Genomic DNA, 22,869 nt, shown 5'->3' with positions numbered 1-22,869 from the left:
TGGAGTGTTTTTTAAGTTACAGCTGGCAGTGTGGCATCTTACGTCAGCTTTTAGCAGACTCTTCCAAAGTAGTTTTAAAACTGTGCCTTTTTCTGTTTTTGGAAGCTTTAGGACAACACAGCTCCCCTCACTTTACCCATTGTGGTTGAATCATTCAAGTTTCTCGGAATTACAACTCAAATCATAACAAATATAAATATGGGATCCCTGTTCCGTCCTTTAACAGTTTTCTTGGTCAGTGTGACTTTGAACCTGCTCTTGTAAAGGTGTGCTATTTCATATGAGTTGGATTTTTGTTGGCTTTAGTAAGGCAAGTATACAGAATATAACACATTTATTTAAAAAAACGGATTAATTAATGACAGAAATTTTCTCATTAAATTTTTTCTTGTACAGTTCAGGTACAGATGAGACGTTGCTCTCAACTCTTACTCACGCCCATGTGTCTCTCTGTCTATCTCTTTGTTTTTTAGGCACCCACATTTTACAAATGATGACTAGCTGTGAATGGGATGATGAGACTGGAGACACAGATGGTTCTGAACAGTTTGGATATGACGGTGAAGACTTCATAGCATTTGACCTGAAGACAGCGACATGGATTTCTCCAAAACCACAGGCTCAAATGACCAAGTCGAGGTGGGACAATAACAAACGTGACAAAGAATACAGGAAGCGCTATCTTACACAGGAGTGTGTTGAGTGGCTGAAGAAGTATTTGGATTATGGGAAGAGTCTTCTGCAGAGAACAGGTGGAGTTATGACATGACTTGATTTGAACCTTCTGTGATGTAGAGTCTAAAAGGTAAAATGTGATCAGACTTTAAAATTCTTTCTTCTCTCCTTCAGTTCTTCCCACAGTGTCTCTCCTCCAGAAGTCTTCCTCCTCTCCAGTCACCTGCCACGCTACAGGTTTCTATCCTGGCAGAGCTGAGATGGTCTGGAAAAAAGATGGAGTGGAGCTTCATGAGGGTGTGAACAAAGGAGAGATTCTCACCAACAATGACGGGACCTTCCAGATGAGTGTTTACCTGGATGTCTCATCTGTGAAACCTGAAGACTGGGACAGATACAGATGTGTGTTTCAGCTCTCCGGTGTGAACGAGGACATCGTCACCAAACTGGAAAAATCAGAGATCAGGACCAATGAAAGTGAGTTTGGAATCAGGATCAGATGAGTGATAAACATGGGAAACACACACTTGAATTACTGCAATACCCTGTGGTTTATGTTGGATGAGATAATCTGTTTGTTTAGGTTTTCTTTCTGTCAGAATAATTTTAAGGCCTAAATCAGTTTAGACCAAGTTGTGTTTTTCCACCACATTTCTGTTCTTGCTGAACATTGATGAATATAAAACATGTTTATATGTGGCCACTGTTAAGCAATTATAATCTCTGTAGTTACCTGACTAATGAAAAGTTTTCGAAGATTAAATAGTAAATGGGGGAAAATGTATATTTTGAAACATTGCCAATAAATTTGAACATAGCAATGTATTGAAATTAAATTTAATGGCAGAACTTTTATTGTTGGAATGAAAACAAAAATTAGTGAGACAAACATGTAGTGACCATAAACGAAGCTCTTGTACATGATTGTTATCTGATTGGAAACTTTTTGTTCTCACCTTTTGTTTGTTCTGTGATCCACAGGAAATTCCTTCTCCCTGATCATCCCTGTTGTTGTTGCTGTGGTTGTTCTTGCTGCCATCGCTGTGATCGCATTCATTATTTACAAAAAGAGGACAGGTGAGAAACAAACTTCCTGGATTTTTCTTGTATAATGTAAACAACAATGATGACATAGTGCAAACAATAATAATGATAGTAAGAGGAATCAGAATCAGAATACTTTATTGATCCCTGGGGGAAATTATTTTTTGTTACAGTGCTCCATTATAAACCAACATTAAGACAAGACAGACAATACGCTAACTAAGAATAGTACAATATATACATATATATACATACATACATAAGTCACTCATAAATAAATAGTTGGAAAAGAAACATGTGTAGTTGTAGCAGCAAACAGTGTGTTAAGTGGATGCGTTGTACAGAGAGATGGCCACAGGCAGGAAAGATTTCCTGTGTCATTCAGTGGTGCTTTTCGGTAATCTCAGTCTCTCACTGAACGAGCTCCTGTGACTGACCAGCATGTCATGGAGTGGGTGGGAGGTGTTATCCAACATTGTCTTTATCTTGGACAGCATCCGCCTCTCCGACACCACCTTGAGGGAGTCCAGCTCCATCCCCACAACATTACTGGCCTTACGGATCAGTTTATGGAGTCTGTTGGCATCTGCGACCCTCAGCCTGCTCCCCCAGCATGCAACAGCATAGAGGATCACACTGGCCACAACAGACTCATAGAAAATCCTCAGCATTTTCTGGCATATGTTGAAGGACCTCAGTCGCCTCAAAAAATAGAGACGACTCTGGCCCTTCCTGTAAAGTGCTGTGGTGTTTGTAGCCCAGTCCAGTTTATTGTCAATATGAACTCCAAGGTATTTATAGTCCTCCACAATGTCAATGACAATTGTTTCTCTTTTCTTAACCATCAACTCTGCCAAACAAACACATCCTAAGGTACACCTTTACCTGCATTAGAAATGTGTACGTTCTCTACCATCGGTCGCTTTACTTATAAATTTAACATGAGCACATTTTGTGGGAAAAGTCAGAATATATCTATAAACACATTAGTGAGTAAGCCCAGTGTCTATGTTTTTAATTTTACAAATTAAATTAATGCTTTTGTCCAGATTACAAAATTAAAATATGAAATTATGTTTCATGCCTTGTATAATACATGAAAAAAAATTGTGTTAACATTTATAACAAAATACTAAAATGGTGCATTTTTTCCTTTTTATTTCAGAGAAACGTCCCCCATTTCGTAAGTTAAACTTTGTCCCTTTTCTCTAATCTCTTGTCCACACTAAATTAAAAAGGGTTTCTGTACTTTAATCTAAACAGTCTTTCAGGGCTGTTTCCTGTTGTGTTCGATTGTTGTAAAAGTGACAGATGTGAGCAGGATGTGGACTAACATTGTGTTTCTGACCTACAGCTGTAGAGAACCGTGAAGTCAAGGAGCAAATGCTTCCTCAAGCCTAAACCACAAACAGCTCTGCACACAGTGAGTTACTTCATATTTGTGTCTCATGTTTTAGCTTTCTTTTTAAACTAATGTAAAATAGTGGTTGTAGTAAAATCTCCTGTTTAAATATATCAAAAAAAGTGCTTTAGTATAACTTTAAATCATATTAAAAGAAAAATGCTTTCAAAATAACGTTTCATGAAATGATTTAACTAAATTAAAACAAATGTGTTAATTCCATTCAGAAACATATGAAGTAAATACTTGACTGAATCAGGACTATTTTAGATCTTAATGAAACTGTAAGTAGGTTATTTGTGGATCTGAACAATCCTAACATTTATTGTGTTTCTTTTTATCTCTGTAGGTTTATGGATAAACCTAAAGAGGAGCTGAAAGAAGATGTGGTTCAGCTCATTCTTCTCCATAAACTAGAATTCATTGATTGTTCACATCATAAAATTTGTTTTAAAAAAAATCTAAAATATAGTTGCAGATGCTGGTTAATCAAGAAGTTTGAAAATGAGTTGGCAAATGTTTAACATAAACATCATAATGGTGGAACTAAATTATTCTGAATTTGTTGTTTTCAGTTTAAAAAAAGTCTTTCTTTGAAAGATTTAACAAAGATGTGACCGCCTGGAGAGACATGAAACAATGGAATCATCACAGCAGTTGTAGTACAATCATAATTAAGCCTTTGTATGTTCATCTTCACTCAAAAATCCAATAGTTTAGTTTTTCTGGGGTTTTCTTGTAAATTGTTGCATCACTCATGAATGCTGAGATTCCCTCACTCTCAGTGATAAACGAATCATAATATTTTTCAAATTTTGTACATGTTTACTTGTGTATTTCGTAAAATTTGATTTAAAAGACAATCTTGTGTTGAATTCCAGGAGACCTTAAAAGATTTTTCTGTATGTCTGAATTTTTTTCTTAATTAATGAAGATGATGTTTATTCTCTGTTGTTTGATTTAAGATAAGTTTTGAGGGTTTTTGATTGTAGAGTTTAGTTCAAGTTGAGATTCTGGAGGGTTGTGTGGGTTATGTTTTTAACACATTGGTAGATGTGTTTCTGCTTATAGTTCAGGATTTTTCAAGGTTTTCCTCATTTGTCTGTAAACTTTAAAAAATTAATTAGTAGAATATGTATCAGTAAAACGGCATTGCTCTTTCTCTCCTTTTCGTACTTTGGTTGTCAATAAAGTCCCAAATAATCCAAATTGCTGTGACTTTTTTGTTATAAAATGTAAACTTAGCTACAGTTTCATAAATACGGCCTAAATATTAATGGACTAGATACAATATAACTTGTGATAGTAGCTCAGTAAGCTCAGGTGTCATAGTGACAGCTCAGGTCCATTAAGTGTCCTTGTGACAAAGGACCCCACGGACACAGCGTTGCAAGATGGTTCAATGTTTATATATTTTTTTGTCTCCACTCTTTTGGTTGTGCAGCTTTGCAGCAGCTGTCTCTAGCACAGTGTACAGCAAACCAGGGGTATTGACCAGCCAACCCCAAGAAGTGACTCACCTCCTTTTTGGTCTTGGGATGCCCTGCCAGCCTCCCAAGTGGTACTCCAGATACTGTACCTCCCTCCATCCAACCATACACTTCTTTGGGTTGGCCATGAGACCCGCCTGCCTCAGGGACTCCAGGACTGCACCTGCTCCACATTCTCTGCCCAGGTGTCACTGTGTATGATGACATCATCCAAAAAGTAACAGAATATGCAGCGTGAGGCCGCAGCACCCAGTCTAAAAGGTGCTGGAAGGTGGCAGGGACTCCATTCAAAACAGAAGTGTGACAAATTACTACAAACCAAATTGATGAAATTTGACTGAGTCTAGCCCCTCTGTTGTACAGGCGCTGCTGATGTTCCTGGGCATGGAGCAAATTTTCCCCCAGAAAATATGAAGCTTTGCTCTCTGGTCCAAAACATATTGAATCTCATTCTTCTAGAGTTTAGTTCAAGTTGAGATTCTGGAGGGTTGTGTGGGTTATGTTTTTAACACATTGGTGGGTTTGTCTCTGTTTATATATCACTAAAACTGCATAGCTCTTTCTCTCCTGTTTGTACTTTTGCTTTTCAATAAAGTCCCAAATCCAAATTTCTGTTATTTTTTTTTTTAAATAAAATGTACACTTGGCTAAAGTTTCATGAATCCAGCCCAAATATTAATGGATTAGCTACAATTTAACTTGTGATAGTAGCTCAGTAAGCTTAGGTGTAATGATGCCAGCTCCAGTCCATTAAGTGTCCTTGTGACAAAAGTATTTTGTGTGTGTCGTATTGTGGTTCGATGTTTGCTTTTGTGGATGTTTATTTTTTTCATTTGGTTTACCAAAACTAGACTTGACAATTTGCATATGATGAAGTAACTGACCTCACAGCCCATTGTTCCTTCAGTGGGCTGGTTTCAGCTATTGTGCAAATGTACTGTTTATGGGAAACCTGCAGTCAGCTGAGACTGAAGAAGTCACCTGGATGAGTGACGAAATGTTTCTCCCACTGAAAACTACGTCCAGATGAACAGAATCAACCTTCACACTTTATAGACTTGTGCTTTTCCAGAATGGTCGCCTGAATCAGGTAGAGTATAAAAGGAAGCCAGCTGCTTTTAGAGGGGTTGGGTTCTTTGGCGTGTGTTGGCACGTAAACTCATACTTTATTTAATAAAGACTACCAGTTGATGGCAAAATTTAATTCCAGTCTCATGCCATTTTGTTTGAATTGACACATGACCGCCAGCCAGCTTGACGGAGTTTAAAAGAACTGTTAGTGCAGAGATTTTGAAATAATGTTTGCTGAACATTAATAATCAAGGCTTCTTAAAACCAAATGGTGTTACATCTATAGCCACTGTTTGGTGTTGTAACAGTGTAAGGCTTGAGATGCTCTCAGCTACATGTCTTCCATGTGCTCTGAACTCCAATGTGAGATTTAAAAGGTGTTTCTTTCAAAAATGGTAGTATTATGTTTAATGTTAGTAAAACTGTCAGGTTAGATTAGTATGTGTTTCTGAGTTTAAGGCTGAGGTCCAGGAGAAACTAAATCCAAAAGCTGAATGACAAAAAAAAAACCCTGAGCACAGTGAGCTGCACCAAAGCTTTAAAAAATCATTCTTAAAGCACTGGAAAAAAAATTTACTCTTATTTTTAGTCTCTGTAAACTCTAAATTGCTCTGGCTAACAAAATATTATGCAACAAAAAAGCAGCTATATTAGAAATCAAAACATTTATTATAATCAAATTTATTTATTTGTACTCTGAAAGAAGCTTTTTAAAAATTATTTAAGAAAAAATTTCTGTAGATAAATCTACATTATGCTTAACTGTTGAAGTATCCAAAGATGATGACCTTTCCTGGAACAATATTTTAATATTTAAGTATAAATAACTTCCGAAAATATGTGATAATAGATGTGACACAAATATACATGATTTGGATTAGACGGCCTACAGTGACGTAGTGGTTAAAGACACAGAGCCCACAGACTACACAACACTAGCTCTTTGTTTCTAAGGTCATTCTGCCTGATAAGTTTCACTTTCCAAAGAAAATCTTATTTCCCTTTTTTTGCCTGGTTACTGTTAAGATGCAGCCAGCTTTGAATTCCTATTGGTCAGAGAGGAGCTACTGTGCATGCGGCAGTTTCATTTTGATTTTGGCGGAGTCTAAACAATAAAGACATATTTTTTTTTCCCTTCTTTGTTACAGTCAGGTGTATTACCACCACCCACTGAATTCTGATGCTGACCCACATCTCAAAAATCCAAATCTTAGAGAGAGATAAATAGAAATGTTTTTTTAATTGGATGTTGTGGCAAATCCTACTCAAAAAACAAACAAAAAATGTCAGATGAGGACAAGAGAAACAACTAAGAAGTCTTAAAATCCAAAAACATACAACTTTGTTTTTATATTCCAAATGTATAATATTATGTCTGTAACCCTTGGATTGAGACAATAATACTTAAATATTGTGGTTTTATGTGTTTTATACATACATAGTTCTACATTGCTAAAGTTTTTCTCATGTTAGCTTCATTTCTTTATCATTGCAGCAATGTTGCAAAACCAGGAAGACAAAAAGCCTTGACTATCTGGCGCTTAAATTAGATAACAGCCTCTTTGTTTGTGTGCCAACGCTTGCAAATCAAACCAGATCCAGCTTCATAAACACAAAAACGAAACCTAACAGAGTCATCACGTGGTTTCTCAGAAAGCGGCACAGATGGAGTGCTGTTTGAGTCCAGTGGCGGCGCTCTAACACCGTGAATGATCAGATTTGCTGAAGTTTTCCGCTGGAGCTTCAACTTATGTCATTTCTTTGTTTGCATGTCACAGCCCAAAAGAGCACCAGCTGGGTGTGTCACAGTGACAACACACACCAGTATCTGTGTGAGGGTGATGCTGTGTGAATCTAAGTTTAGGAAGGTAACAAAGAAACACAAACTCATGCTTCAGAAGGGTGTTGTGTTTTTATAACCTCTCAAAATAAAAACAGGAAATGCATCAGAGCTCTGTCTGATTTTAGGCGGATTCCTTTGTTCTGGTGTGAAAACAATATACTTCTTCCCACTTTAAAGACAGCAGAAATTATTGAATGACAGAAGTTGTAAGTTTACATATGCAGGCAAATTAAAAGATAAAGAGGCAAATCTCAAATTTAAAATATGTGATGTTGCTGGAAGCTAAATGAGATCACTGACTTTGTTCATTTGTTCTTTGACATTTCACATTCTCTGAATTCATCTTAAAAACCTGCTCATTTTCTCTACATAATTAAAGCTCTAGTTCATCATCATCATGTTATAACGCTGAAAACAGCCTCTGTAATCTGGTTAAACTGGTTACTTTGCTGCTTTTCTGAGATAAAACATGAGAATCTCTGAATATTGGACACCTTTACTCTGCTCTGGCTGCTTTATCCTCACATTGCAGCATTTAGTGTCTAACCTTACCCAAAGTTATTAAGTGTATACGTTTTTCATCAGTACGTGTTTTTCTCTGGTCTGTCTATCCCAATATTTTAGAAATAAAATCTTTTCTTTTTTGCTTTGGTTTTTATATTTGACAGCTTTGTTGACTTTTCAGGAATTTAAATCATATTATAAGCTCATGAAATACAACAGTTACAAGCACATTACACTTGCATCTTAAACCTCTGAGTATGTTCTAGTTAAAGAGTCAGCATTATCTGATCTTGACCTCTTCTCGTGTTTTCAGTGTGCAGGCTTTCATGTCACAAACTCTCAGGTTACACAGAGGTGGATGACCCCGGTGGTTTGCCAAGCTTTAAACTGCTGAACTGTATTTGATGGACCTCAACCAGATAACACAGTATAAAATTTATACTGCAGTATTTATAATATAAATACTGCTTACAAATCAATAATCTCTTAAACTTCAATTATGATAAATATAAATCTTTTACTTCGTGACTTTTATTTAAGCGTGATTTTGACTGCAAGACTTTTACCTGTAAAAACGTGTTTTTACTTTGGTATATTGTTGGATGCTTGTTTGTGGAACAATTCTTTTACACTTCTTTCACTTTGACTTGATCCCAAAAACGCGCATTTTAGGTTAACTGGTGATTAAATGAAGCACAGGTGTGGATGTGAGAGTGTATGGTTGCTCTTTCTCTCTCTCTGGGCGAGACCTGTTAGAGTGTACCTTATCTCTTGCCCCAAATCAGGTGGAATAGGTTGCAAGATAAATTTGTGGGTGGATGAATAATTGTATCTGGATTACTCTGGGAACTCAAGGTTAATTGCATAGTTGTGTAAACATGAGCATAATTTAAACTACTTTTAAAATGGCATTAGTAAGAATATGATTAATGTCACGGTCCTGGGTCAGTGACCCAGTGTTTTGAGTTTCTTGTGCCTCTGAGTTTTTTGTATTATGTTCTTAGTTCTCTTTGTTGTCCCAGCTTATTCTTTAATGTAGTGTCTTAGTTTGGTTTTCTTGTATTCTGTTTAGTTCTCTGAGTATTTAGTAGCTGCCCTCTGTGTCTCTTTGTTGTTGATGTTGTCTGTGTTTCTTAGTTGCTCTGTCTCCCCTAGTCTAGTTCGCGTCTCTGTGTCATACTTCCTGTTTTACGTTGAAGGTCCGTGTCTTATGTGAATGTGTTTAGGTTACGCTTCATTGTCTCGTCAGTTCTTATTTCCCCCAGCTGTGCTCTCCTTCTGTGTCTCATTCCCCTCGTTACTTCCCAGTGTATTTAAACCCTGTGTTTCTTTGAGTCTGTGTCGCGTCGTCCCTCATGCTGTGTGGATCTCCCTGTGAGTTTTAGTTTGTTGTTCCCAGTTTAGATTAGTGTAGTTTGTATGTTTTTTCCCTGCCAGCAAATAAAGCTGTGATTTTGAGTTCATCCCCTGAGTCTGTGAGTCCTGCATTTTGGGTCCAACTCCTGCCTGCCGCACAGCGATTCATGACAATTAAGAACAAGTAACTCCAGAAAATATGTGATAACAGCTGTGACACAAATATACATGATTGGTATGTGTCTTTAATCACTACGTCACTTTAGGTCTCTAATCAAAATCACAGATTAGGCGCTACTAGCTCTTTGTTTCTGTCATTCTCCACTTTCCAAAATAAATTAGTAAATAAATAAACCTCGGTTCTCTCATTTTGCCTGGTTACTGGTGAGGCGCATCCAGCTTTGAATTCCTATTGGTCAGAGAGGAGTCACTGCGCGTGCAGACTCAGAGGCAGTAATTTCATTTTCTGGCAAAATTCAAACAATAAACGGTTGTATTAATTTTTTCTTCTTATAATGCGAGTATTGAATTGAAAATGAGGACGTTTATGATGCTGCTTCTTTACTGGACAGCGTCTGTGTCTGCAGGTAAGCTTCATAAAAATGAAACTGTTCTTTAGAGATAGTGTTGCTCTCAGGTGGCTCAGGTGTTACTGTAAACAGACTCTCGGCTTGCATATATTCAACAGTCAAGGTTTATTTTTTATTTCGCAGGGTTTTATTTTTATTTTTATTTTTTTTACAGAAGTACAAAGGCTTCAACAAGATGTTGCTTCTCACCAGCCTCTACAGTACAATGATCAGTAAAACAAATAAAATACAGCGATAACAAATCTAAAATAAGGATAAATAGCAATGAAGCAGCAGCCTGCAGAGACTCTGAGCAAACTCATGTGTAAATAATCAGATTGATTCAGGTAGCAGCAGTCCTCTCACAGAGAGGGATTAAATTAGATCAGATTAAGTGTGTGTTTATGGTTTGTAAAGGGAGGGGCCAAAGTACATTTATCAGTCCCACAGTTTGTGCAAAGACGCCTTCCAGCATCCTGCTGGTTCTGCAGCCTATGTACATTTTTTTTTCATGAGAAAGGATATGAGGTATTTTGCAAGAGATGTTTTAAATATTTTCAACAATGTGATCATAATTGGAAGAGAATGGCTGGATGGATATTGATTTATATCCCACTGCTGTGTGGACAAAAGTACAGGCTTATAGGACATGCTGTTACACTTACAGGACATGCATTTGCCATGGAAACCTATGCCATAAAGGAGGTTTTGGACTTATGTGTTTCCTAAATGCTCCCACTTAATAACAATAACAATAACAGCATTTACAGTTGACTGTGGAATATAGGCAGGAAACATCACAAACTGAATTGTTGCAATGATGGGAGTAGCAATCTGAGCAGTCAACAAAGATACTCCCTACTCACACCCTGCCACACAGCCAGCTCTGAGATGTTTTTCAGCATAGTTTTGAGAGGATGACCTATTTAAAGTAATTTTAAATAAGGAATCTGTGTGCACACTTCACAATTAAATCTAGTCAGTGTCTGCATGCTGCATTTAAAAAGTCACTTTAAAAACATATTGTTCAGTTTCAGAATTTTAAAGTAATTTCAGCCTCAAAGTGACTCAAATATTTACCGTATCTCCAACTGTGACAGATTTTTACATCACTTTGACAAATTAAACATGACACATGATCGAACATTGATGAGTATGTTCTGTGTCTAAAGCCTTATACAGATGAGTTGTATGGTAAATATTTCAGAGGATTGCCTGGCTGTTTGACAGCTGCATTACTATCCATAGAATCAAGCAGTTAGCAGCATAGATTTCATTCTTAGCTGATCATATGTACATAATCACCATCACTGTCCTGACATTTGAGATACACAGGCTTGAAAAGTGTTCATAGCAAACAAACCTCTCACTGGGATTTCAGTGTTTTTAAAAATTGAAACTGCTGCAGATTCATTTGTTCTGTTTTGACTGTTTTTGATTTTTTCACAATGTTGATTAAGTAAGTTGAAATTATGGGAAATAACCTTGAATTTTCACTTACAGATGGCAGAATTATTTTTTTCAGTGGAATAATTTAGCTTTGACAGCGACTTTATGAATAAGGAAATGAATCGGAGTGTCAGTCACGCAGTTCAGTTGCGGCAGGAGGGGAGGAGTCAGAGGGAGTTAGTTTAAGAAAATCTGTCCGCTAGCAAGTTTAAGACATAAAGTCTGTTACCACTGTAACTAACTCAGAGTTTTCCCTCATCTCAGAGTTGTTAGCTAAATCTGCTTACTGGAGTACAGCCCACGTGAGGTATATTTCTTCATACAATCATTAAAACATCTCCCACGTGACGTACGTGCAAAACGTAAACCTGCAAAAGGCACACTGAAAAACGTACATGCCCCCCTAAAACAGCCATCTTCTGAGACGACCACGTTTGGCAAGAAATTTCTCGACTATGGAGAAGTTACAGTAATTACCGAGCCTGTTCGTTTTCTCTTCTCATTTCTGTTTCACATTAAAAATGAGGGCGATTATTCTGCTCCTCCTCTTCGGCTGCGCAGTGTGTGTCTGCAGGTAGGTGTTGGGTGCTGAAGCGGAAAACAGGGTTGTTCAGGCGTCACAGATTGATCTTGGCCTAATGTTTCTCAAAGAATAAGAGCAGAGCTGTAGTTTGTCACATATTCATTAAGTAATCGCGTGCTGGCTATCAACTGTGTATTTATAGCTTGCTTTGCAAACATTCATTAGTCTGTACTTTTTTATGTATTTCCACAGGAGAAACATGATGTAGCCCACCTGGTGTAATCTAAAAACAAATGTAGCTCAAATCATTGTATAAACTACAAATATGTTTATATAAGGGATTTTGAAAATTTAATCATAGCCTAAATACTTTGACTTATGTGGAAACGAAACAGCTTCTGTGTTTCTGTAAATGCTGCTATCAAAGGTTGCATTTCTGTACAAAAACACCCAAATTGAGCTGTTTTTCAGTTTCGTGTTTTAAGTTTGGGGTTTTGTTTATATTTACGTTTCATACTGAGCTATTAAGTGAATTGTTGCTGGATGTTTTTCTGTCAGTTTGAATAAAAAATGTTTTCAGAATATATTATTAGGTTTATTTTCAGCTTTATATTGTTTATTGAAGTGTACTGTGTATTGTGTATATACAAAATGAAATGAAACATGGGATTTTAAGTTGTCAATAACTTTTTTCCAGTCACTCACTCTCTGCAGTATTTCTACATTGGATCTTCTGAGGTTCCAAGCCTCCCAGAGTTTGTGGTTGTTGGGATGATCGATGATGTTCAGATGATTCACTATAACAGCAACACCAGGAGAGCTGTGCCCAAACAGGACTGGATGAGCAAAGTCACAGAAGATGATCCACAGTACTGGGACACAGAGAGTAGAGGGTTCAGTAATGCTGAGCAGGTGTTCAGAAACAACACTGAAATTGCAAAGCACCGCTTCAATCAAACTGGAGGTTTGTTTAAGATTAATCTTATCTTTTCATCTTCATTGTAAACCAGCACTCACATGTTCTCCAACTGCATTACTCCAGTTTTTGTAAATAACATCATTTTATTTATATGTCTGTTCTGTGTTGGACTCATGTCTGAACTCACACCTGAATAAAGAACAGTCTGATTCAACACACACACTGAAGAGTCAGAGACCATCAGATGCTGCTCATTTGCAGTGTTTCTGACTCAATAATAAACAATCACTAAATGTTTGAAAATGACATGTTATCTCCATAGATTAAATCAGAATAAATTTATGCTCGCCAACCCCAGCTACTGTCTTTTTGTCTCATTCTGCATCTTACATGACGGCTGGCTGTTTAAGAAGTAATCAGCTCTTCTGTTTTGGTGTCTGTGGATCAATACTTCTTTGGAACACACTATGATTTTGCTTCTCTCTCACACAGGTATCCTCGTTGTCCAGTTAATGTATGGCTGTGAATGGGATGATGAGTTTGAAGATGTTCGAGGATATCACCAGTACGGCTATGATGGAGAAGACTTCATAACATTTGATGTAAACACAGAGACATGGATCACTCCAGCACCTCAGGCTGTCATGACCAAAAATAAGTGGGATCGTGATGCAGATTGGAATACGAAGAGGACAAAGTACTTATCTCAGGACTGTGTTGACTGGCTGAAGAAATATGTGAACTATGGTCAGGAAAGTCTGAAGAGAACAGGTAGGTTTCACTCGAACTGATTTAGTTTCATGCCACGTCTTCTCCAAGTTTTGGGAGGGAATATTTAGGTAATGCAATGTTACATTTTTGTAATTATAAAGCGAAATATAATATTTAATTGCATTTAAGAAACATGCAGAAGGAGATGGGAGAATACAACTCATCTTAAATGTGTGTTTTTTTGAGTAAGAAATCTCTTTTATAATATTTTCATAAATACAGAGAAACATTGGAATTGCTATTATAACATTTTCTTGAGCACAAGCTGGGTACCTTGTGGTTGAGTGTGTTTTGTTTGCACATGATATTCTGTTTTTGTATTTGAAGTTCGAATTTTGTTTCACAACCTGGTCAACTGATGTTGTATTTGAAATTTATTCTGGTTTTAGGCATGATCGCTGTGGAAAATTGAAAATGTGAAAAAAAGGGTTATTTTGTTAAATGTAATCATAATACCAGCATTGTACATATTCCAATGTAATAGTAATAATAATTATTATTATAACTGTTTAAAAAGAGAATCAGTAAAATTTCTCTGTCTCTCCAGTTCTTCCCTCAGTGTTTCTCCTCCAGAAGACTCCTTCTTCTCCAGTCATCTGCCACGCTACAGGTTTCTATCCTCACAGAGCTGAGATGTTCTGGAGGAGAGATGGAGTGGAGCTTCATGAAGGTGTAGAGAAAGGAGAGATCTTTCCCAACAATGATGGGACCTTCCAGATGAGTGTTTATCTGGACCTCAGATCTGTTAGACGTGAAGACTGGATGAGATATGACTGTGTGTTCCAGCTCTTCGGTGTGAAGGAGGACATCGTCACCAAACTGGACAAAGCAGTGATCAAAACCAACGAGGGTAAAAGTGAAGATAGGAAACATGCACGTAGTTTAGTGTAAAAATCATGCGGTTCATGTGCTTTTATTTGAGTTTGATGAAAAGTGTAAGTTGTATACATGATTAAGAAGATTTTCATACTGATACTGATTAGTTAATTTCTTAATAAATATTACCATTTAAAGTTTTGGGTGCTCTGATTTAAATTATTGTCCAGTTTGCTGTTTTTTCACAGTTTATTTAAATTTGCGAGCATCTTTTTTTTTGTATTATCTGATTAGCAAACTGATGTTTGTCTCTTTTAACATGTTTCATTTGTTCAGGTTATGATTCATTTGTTGTTGTGTCATCTACAGGAAATTCACTCCCCATGATCATCCCGATCATCGTTGCAATGCTTGTTCTCGCAGTGATTGCTGTTGGTTTTATTGTCTACAAAAAGAGAACAGGTAAGAGACAAAAACAGAAATCTCTTTTACTTGGTGTTGTTCTTCGGTGTGAAGGAGGACATCGTCACCAAACTGGACAAAGCTGTGATTAGGACCAGTGAAAGTAAGGCTTAATTCTTACTGGTCTGATTCAAAAGCTGTAGACTTTGGGTATAAGCCAGTCTAAGAACAGTAAATCTCATTAGAAAAACTTCATAAGTAAACCTTTAGAAAGAGGGTGGGAATTTAAAGATAAGTGTAAATTTTATTTGACAGTTTCCTATTTACTTTTATTTTTATGTGGTAAATATGAATATTTTTCAGTAAATGTAAGTTAAAAAGCACATATTTGACATAACAGAAAAACGTTTTAACCAATAAACAATCATTTATGACGCTTCTTCTGAAAAAAATGAACATATTTGTTTTCTTTTTCTATTTTTAAGCCTTACCAGGATGGTCCAGGGTCATGATCATCTATATTGTCATTGAAGCTTTTGTTGTCCTCTTTGCTGTAACTGGACTCATTATGTCACGGTCTGGCTGGCAGACCGTGGGGATATGGGGGAATGAGGACCCAAAACGCATGGTTCTGCGATGCAAACAGTGCACTTTATTTACAGTGAAGGTAACAGATGCACAATAAATCCCCTTTGCTCCCTAGACTCCCATGTGTGTGTTCCCCTCCGACATCCGTGCTCGTGCTCCCGGCAGTTGTGTTTCTGCACACCCTGTGCGTGCTGCCCTTCTGGTCCCTCGTTCCACCTGCAGGACAATACAGAAGCAGCCGTTAAACACTGAACCCGCGCGTGCACGATCCGCACTTCCTACTACTACACACTGACTTGGAGTCTTAGCTTAATGATCCCACACCGGTGGGCGCTCCAACACTCTCCTAAGTAGCTCCCCCGACGAGCCCTGATCACCAACAGGTGTGTGGCAGGAACTTCAGGTGTGGCCAGTCCTCCTGCAGGGCCACACCCATCAGGCCTGCATGTGGCTGTTCTCCATCCTCCAGCCACACATGTACACACCCTGCCTCTGCATATGAGTGGAAACCCGAACACAGCATAGTGCAGAAAAACACACATCCCCAAATAACAACAACAACAATAATAATAATAATAATAATAATAATCATCCATCCTGCTCACGGACCCCCGAGTCCTCCAGAGCCGGGTCCGTGACACATTATTTATCGAAAGAAAACGGGTGAGACAAAAAAGTTCATGGCTTAAGCATTTTACTTATTTGTCCAGATTCTAAATTGAAATAAGCTTCGGGTTCAGACACAGCAACATCCGAAGCAAAAGTGATGTTTAGGGCACCAGTGTCATAATTATATAATTATTTATATGGTCAAAGGTAACCAGTAGTGTAGGAAGGATTGGGTATCAGTATTCCTGTATTTACAGCTGACATGTGTTTTCTTGTTTTTACAGCCAAATGTCCTCAAACTTATAAGTACATTTTAAATTTCTTTGAAAACCTGACTTAATTTAATGACCGTATTATAATGAGATTTGTAGTAATGAGTAAATCTCAATTCAAGCCTGTGAAATTGAGGCACACAACGATGGGACCCGCTGTTAAAGTTTCTGGGCTGCCTTTCCTAATAACAGCCATCCCTCAAGATTTTTTCCACTTAAAGCAATGCAGGATTGTAATATCTAGTCCGTTTACTGGTGGTGGTCAGAGGGCCCAGTGGCGCCTGTGTCCGGCAGCCGCGCCTCTGTCAGTGCGCCCCAGGGCAGCTGTGGCTACAATGTAGCTTGGCATCGCCAGTGTGTGAATGTGTGTGTGAATGGGTGAATGACTGAATGTAGTGTAAAGTGCTTTGGGGTCCTATGGACTAGAAAAGCGCTATACAAATGCAGGCCATTTACGGAATTTTGGCCATATCATAATTTTTATGCATATTTTCCAACTTCAAGCTGTATAAACTTGAGTGCTTATTGGATTTAAGGATATCAGGTGATCTGTATTTGCATAATGAGTGAGGGTGTGGCCTAAGGAGATTAACCCACTATATAAAGGTGTGCATAATTGTTAGGCAGCTTCTCTTTCTCAGTCTTTCAGAGGGATGCAGCACTCTTGAAATTGATAAGATATTGGGGTGTGAGCACAGAACCATCAATCGTTTTGTTGCAAATAGCAAACAGGGTCGCAAGAAACGTTTTGAGAAAAAAAGACTAAAATTAGCTGCCAAAGATTTGAGAAGAATCAAACGTGAAGCTACCAGGAACCCATTATCCTCCTGCTGCCATATTCCAGAACTGCAGCCTACCCGGAGTGTCCAGATTTACAAGGTGTTCAGTTCTTAGAGACATGGCCTAGGTGAGGAAGGCTGAAACCCGACCACCACTGAACAAAACACACAAGTTGAAACGTCAAGACTGGGCCAAGAAATATCTGAAGACAGATTTTTCAAAAGTTTTATGGACTGATGAGATGAGAGTGACTCTTGATGGACCAGATGGAGGGCCCTGTGGCTGGATCAGTAACGAACACAGAGCTCCACTTCGACTCAGACGGCAGCAAGGTGGGGGTGGGGTACTGGTATGTGCTGGTATTATTAAAGATGAGCTGGTTGGACCTTTTCGGGTTGAAGATGGCCTCAAAATCACCTACTGCCAGTTTTTAGAAGACACTTTCTCTAAGCAGTGGTACCAGAAAAGATCTGCATCTTTCAAGAAGACCATGATTTTTATGCAGGACAATGCTCCATCATATGCATGGAGCACTAGCTGCATGGCTAGCCAGTAAAGGCTTTAAACCCTTAAACCCCCGGAGAGCAGCCATTTGGCTTTTCTACCTTTAAAACCCGGAGAGTTGCCAAATGGCTTTTAGCTAGGCTTTAGCTTCAGCCAAGTGGAAGCTAAATTGGCTAGTCATTCATATGTATATTAGGTTGTTACCTGGGAATTCTGGAGGGAGGGGAGTGGGGGGTGTGTGATTGAGGGGGTGGGGGAGCTGCTGATGCATTCTCAATCATCCAGGGAAATAAATCTCCAAAAGTCACCAACTTGGAGTGTTTCAGTTTGCCATCTTAGGGAGAAATCAACACACATGGGTGTATGTCCTTTGTTGCTGAGATTTATTGATAAAAACAGTACAAAAAACCAACCATTTGTACACATATTTACAAATAATAATAAAAAGTGAGTGAGTACATTTCAACATTTTCAGCAATCACTCACAATCCTGGCACTGCCATGGTATCTGTAGTCTGCATTTACCACATGTGTATCTGTAGCAGTGAACACATCGCACAGTGGCATGATTGTTCTTGCATTTGTGTTTGACCTGACACATGGCTCTTTTTCCAGGACTAGGTGTGGAGGGTTGTGTCCGAAGCAACTGTTCTTTTCTTGCCTTCTTCTCAGCTACATGAGAGTGAGCCAACTCTCTTGCAAGCTCCACCACATTTACATATGAATGACTAGCCAATCCACTAGTGGATTGAGGAATTTCCCTGCGAATCTTGTTGACTGTGCCGAGGATGGTGGTTTTCCGTCTAAGAAGTTTTTGTGCAAGTGAAAGCGATGTGAAAAAATTGTCCGTGGTAACATTTCTGCCCTTGTCTAGGAATGGTTCCATCAGCCTCATTACTACATTTTCAGAAAGTCTCTCCCCACTGGGACGATTGGGGTCCTTGCCAAGATATGGGAAGACATTGCAAATGTACTTGGATTTTAGGTCGCAAGCCACCCAAAACTTGATCCCAAACTTGTCAGGTTTACTTGCAATATACTGCAGGAAACAGCACCGAGTCTTTGATGGGAAAAGCTGTTCATCAACGGTGATATGTAGACCAGGGTTGTAGCACGTGATGCAGTTGGTGACCAATGATCCCCACACACTGGAAATTGCAGCGAACTTATCAGTCTTTGCTCGATTTGCTCCATTGTGGCATCAATCAGACCACTGGTATAATGTTGAAATGTACTCACTCACTTTTTATTATTATTTGTAAATATGTGTACAAATGGTTGGTTTTTTTGTACTGTTTTTATCAATAAATCTCAGCAACAAAGGACCTACACCCATGTGTGTTGATTTCTCCCTAAGATGGCAAACTGAAACACTCCAAGTTGGTGACTTTTGGAGATTTATTTCCCTGGATGATTGAGAATGCATCAAGATGAAACACAAAAGGAAGTTCACAGCTTTTAGCAGCTCCCCCACCCCCTCATCCACACACCCCCACTCCCCTCCCTCCAGAATTCCCAGCTAACAACCTAATTTACATATGCATGACTAGCCAATTTAGCTTCCACTTGGCTGAAGCTAAAGCTTAGCTAAAAGCCTACCAGCCATTTGGCTGGTGGCGGGTTTTAAAGGTAGAAAGGTAGAAGCCTGGGACTCCTATTAAGGATAAAAAAAATAATGACATGGCCCCCTCGCTCACCTGACCTAAACCCTACTGAGAAACTATGGGCCCTCTTAAATGGGAGATTTACAGTGTAGGAAAACAGAACACCTCTCTGAACAGTGTCTGGGAGGCAGTAGCGGTTTTAGATACGGGCGACACGGGCGGTTGCCCGGGGCAGCATCACTGGCATTGGCAAAAAAAAAGTTGCTCGTACTCATGCTGCCCCGACGTCAGCCAGCGCATATTGGGAATGGCATAGGCACCGATCGCCCATTTGCTGGGAGTAAGGGCGCCCTCCGTTTGCGAGGTGCGCCTGCTGCTTGCGGCACTGGGAGCTGGGAGGAGAGGGCGGGGCGGCGGGGGGTTCTCTGGCCGGCTGGAGCAGCATCTAATAACCAACTCGCAAAATAAAACAAAATAAAAACAAACCAACAAACACAAAAACACCAGACATTATGATACAGACTTATAATTTGCACCGATGTTTTTTTGAAATTCTATACACGAAAAGTGAGCGCGAGAGCCCTCGGTGCGCCTGCTCGCTGCTGAAGTCAAAGTAAACTTTATTGTCATCTCCGCTGCATACAGTCCAGCATATAGAGAGACGAGACGACGAGGCTCCAGTTACAGCAGTGCAAGTAAACAAACAATATATATATAAGAAGAGTAAGAAAATAAATATACACTTTAGGACTAGGGGTAAAGGGATCAATAACAATTTAAAATTTATAATTTACAGTTTGATGATTTAAAGTCTCACACACAACCCGTCGAAAGGGGAGGGGGGCCGGCTGCTTCCAAATAGAGCACATTTCATTCGTAATGTTGTAAATCCAAGCCCATTATGTATTCATGATTTGAATCCTGGGTTGTGTGAAATCCCAGAAATACACCTTAGACAAAGTGAATCTGTGAACTAAGGTGTAGGTCTATTAGGTTATGTTGTGGTGAGGGAGTGTTCGCCCAGGGCGCCAAACAGGCTAGGACCGCCACTGCTGGGAGGCTGTAGTTGCTGCTGCTCAAAAAGTTACAGATCAAGAAACTGACAGACTCCATGAATGCAAAGCTTGTGACAGTTATTGAAAAGAAGGGTGGCTATATTGGTCACTCTTTTTTTTTTTTGACATGTCAAAAATGTTTATATGTCAATTTTGCATTGTTTTATTATCTGTTACTCATCACCTCCACTAGGATAGCTAACCTGTAAAAGACAGAAACTTAACCAAATGCATTTTTTTTAAAGTTTTAATGCCCCTCAATAAGTCACTGACATGATAAAAACATGAACAACAGTCGTGGTCTTTTACTTTTTTCTCCCCAGGTTCAAAGACTTCTTCTGATCATCCTTCTAGAGAAAATATAAACAGCAAATCACAAACTATTAAAATTAAGTGTACTTGATCTCTGCTCACACATTAACTGTTAACATTACATATAGCCATCTTTCTAAGAATGCTTTTGCAATCTTTTTTTTGATACATATTAATTAAAAATATTTCTGCATTTTTCACTGGAACTGGTTTGACCCACCAGCTCTAGACATCAGGGACACCTCTCCAGCTGCCAGTTCTTATCTTGCTAAGAAGTACTGGCATAAAGCTCAGGCATTACAGCAGTCACAGTCATGGCTTTAAAGTGAATCCTGCATATCATTATATATGTTACATATTACTAGTGATCAAGTAACTGTATCTTTTTATTTATTTATCTTGTCCAGTTTTTTATTTATAGTCCTTCATCTGAATGTTTTTCGTTTTTTTCTTTAGTGTCCAAGACACCTGGTAATTCTGCTGGAGATATTATCTGTGACAACGGTAAGTGATACAAGTACTGCATTCAGTCAGGTTTGTGCTGTATTGACTGATTTTAAAATAAACATTAATTATGTGCACGATGAACGAGTTTTACCAGTAGGTTTCACTCATTTCATGATGTATTTTATATTTTCAAAACCCTCCTCATTAATAAATATTTGATTTTTATCTGAACAGAAGACAGAAACAGTTTGGATCAGCCTGTGAGCTTCACCAAGGAATCTTCAACACTGAACCTCTGAGAAAAAGTTTCTGCTGCAACAGAAGTTAACAATTTTTCTTCACTGATTTGATGCAGTTCTTGTCACAGTCCTAGGTTGGTGACCCAAGTATTTTGTGTATTATTATTATTATTATTATTATTGTTGTTGTTGTTATTCTGTGATTTCTCTGTTTTATATGACTTGTAGTGTTGATTTCTGTTTTTGTATTCTAGTTCTTAGGTTTTGTTCTGGTGCCCTTCTGTTAAGTATAGGTTTAGTTCTGTGCCCACTGTTTCCTGTTTTACTTTGAAGGTCAATGTATTCTGTTTTGCTTCCTCCCCATCTCGTCTTTGTAATTAGTGTCAGCCATGTCTCCCAGGTGTTTGCTCTTTGCCCGTTCCCCTTCTGTATTTAGTGTTTGCGTGTGTTCCTGTTCGTCATCGCGTCGTCCCTCATACTTGTCTCTGTGTTCTGTTTCAAGCTCAGTTTCTAGCCTTCCCAGTTTAGTTTCTGTTTTGTCTTATGCCAGCAATAAAGCTGAAGTCTTTGAGTTTAAGTTCCGCCTCCACGAGTTTGCATTTGGGTCCTATTCCTGCCTTCACACAGCTGCTCCATGACAGTTCTTCCATTAGGAGCATCACACGCAGCACTCTTAATGCAGTTCTCAAATCAGTGACGTATTTCCTCATCCACAGCAGACTTTCTCATTGTTTTTGTAAACACCACTATTGTGTTAATTAATTTTCCATATGAATGTCACAGCTCATCAAAGCAGTTTGTACTTTTGTCACTCAAAACTGCAGATTTCTCACTTACCTAGATACTGTTAAGCACTGGATTTTGTCTTTTCAATCAGATTAATTCAAACTTTTTGTATGAACTATGTGCATTATGTGTAAGAGAACAAGTCCAGTTACACACTGTCAGTGGTTTTAGTGAAATTGGCCTTCAGTTGAAAGTAGATAGAATGTGTGGATAGAACAGTGCAGAAAGTGAGAGGAAAGTGGGAAAAGAATGCAGAAAATAGTCTGGGACAGAGTTGAACCTATTTATGTTTAAATTATGTTTCAATAATGCCAAACACTTAAACACATAATTGAATTACTTTGTTTTACATATTTGGCACATTCATATGAGGACATGAAATGTTGCTGCAAAAAGAGAATCACCCAGCTGTCAGCTATGTAGAAAGGATCCTGGTGTTATTTGTCTCTCAGAAACAGTTCATAACTTCCCTTCAACTCATTCATGTCACCTAAAAGGTAAACCTGTTTCTCCATCACCTGTTCAGCTCTCTGATGGTTCAGTAAGGACATCTCCTGGTTTCATCTTCATGTTTCCCTCTCACCAGATATCCAAACCGATATCATGACCAGCAGCTTTACAGCTGTGGCTCCAGCAAACATCAGCTGATACTAAGAAGTAATATTAAATAAATTCTAACAACAGCTGATCAAGCTTAAACGTGCTGCTGTTGTTTAGCGCGACATCCGCTGGTTTCCTCTTTCTGGTGCAAAGTGGGCGATAAACAAGCAAGAGAGAAAAGCCGATCAGCTGATCATTGATCAGTTTCATGATTGAATTAGCAACAGGAGGGGGAGAGA

The 22,869-nt window shown here is 38.6% G+C and overlaps 2 protein-coding genes across 2 annotated transcripts in view; both read left to right on the top strand.

Moving 5' to 3' along the window:
• The window catches only part of LOC146682558 (putative HLA class I histocompatibility antigen, alpha chain H), a 60,879-nt gene extending 56,549 nt beyond the window's left edge, over positions 1 to 4,330 (top strand). Inside the window, exons 5-10 of the mRNA XM_085446210.1 lie at positions 474 to 752; positions 850 to 1,152; positions 1,657 to 1,752; positions 2,885 to 2,902; positions 3,074 to 3,142; positions 3,471 to 4,330. Coding sequence (XP_085302336.1) covers positions 474 to 752; positions 850 to 1,152; positions 1,657 to 1,752; positions 2,885 to 2,902; positions 3,074 to 3,120 — 743 coding nt within the window. The 3' untranslated portion in view covers positions 3,121 to 3,142; positions 3,471 to 4,330. The remainder of the gene's footprint in view (positions 1 to 473; positions 753 to 849; positions 1,153 to 1,656; positions 1,753 to 2,884; positions 2,903 to 3,073; positions 3,143 to 3,470) is intronic.
• A 5,590-nt stretch (positions 4,331 to 9,920) lies between these two features.
• On the top strand, positions 9,921 to 21,815 carry LOC146682557 (class I histocompatibility antigen, F10 alpha chain-like). The gene is made up of 7 exons (XM_085446958.1): positions 9,921 to 9,972; positions 12,624 to 12,890; positions 13,338 to 13,616; positions 14,164 to 14,466; positions 14,802 to 14,894; positions 21,015 to 21,062; positions 21,240 to 21,815. The coding sequence occupies exons 1-7, from the start codon at positions 9,921 to 9,923 to the stop codon at positions 21,302 to 21,304; spliced, it is 1,107 nt and encodes a 368-aa protein (XP_085303084.1). The 3' UTR covers positions 21,305 to 21,815.
• The last annotated feature ends 1,054 nt before the right edge of the window (positions 21,816 to 22,869 follow it).

This window comes from Copadichromis virginalis, linkage group LG22 (genome assembly GCF_057382275.1).
Source record: "Copadichromis virginalis isolate Kocher_CV1m ecotype Utaka linkage group LG22, C_Virginalis_male_GT1.1, whole genome shotgun sequence".
Classification (NCBI taxonomy): Eukaryota; Metazoa; Chordata; class Actinopteri; order Cichliformes; family Cichlidae; genus Copadichromis; species Copadichromis virginalis.
This window is presented reverse-complemented; position numbering and strand designations above follow the sequence as displayed.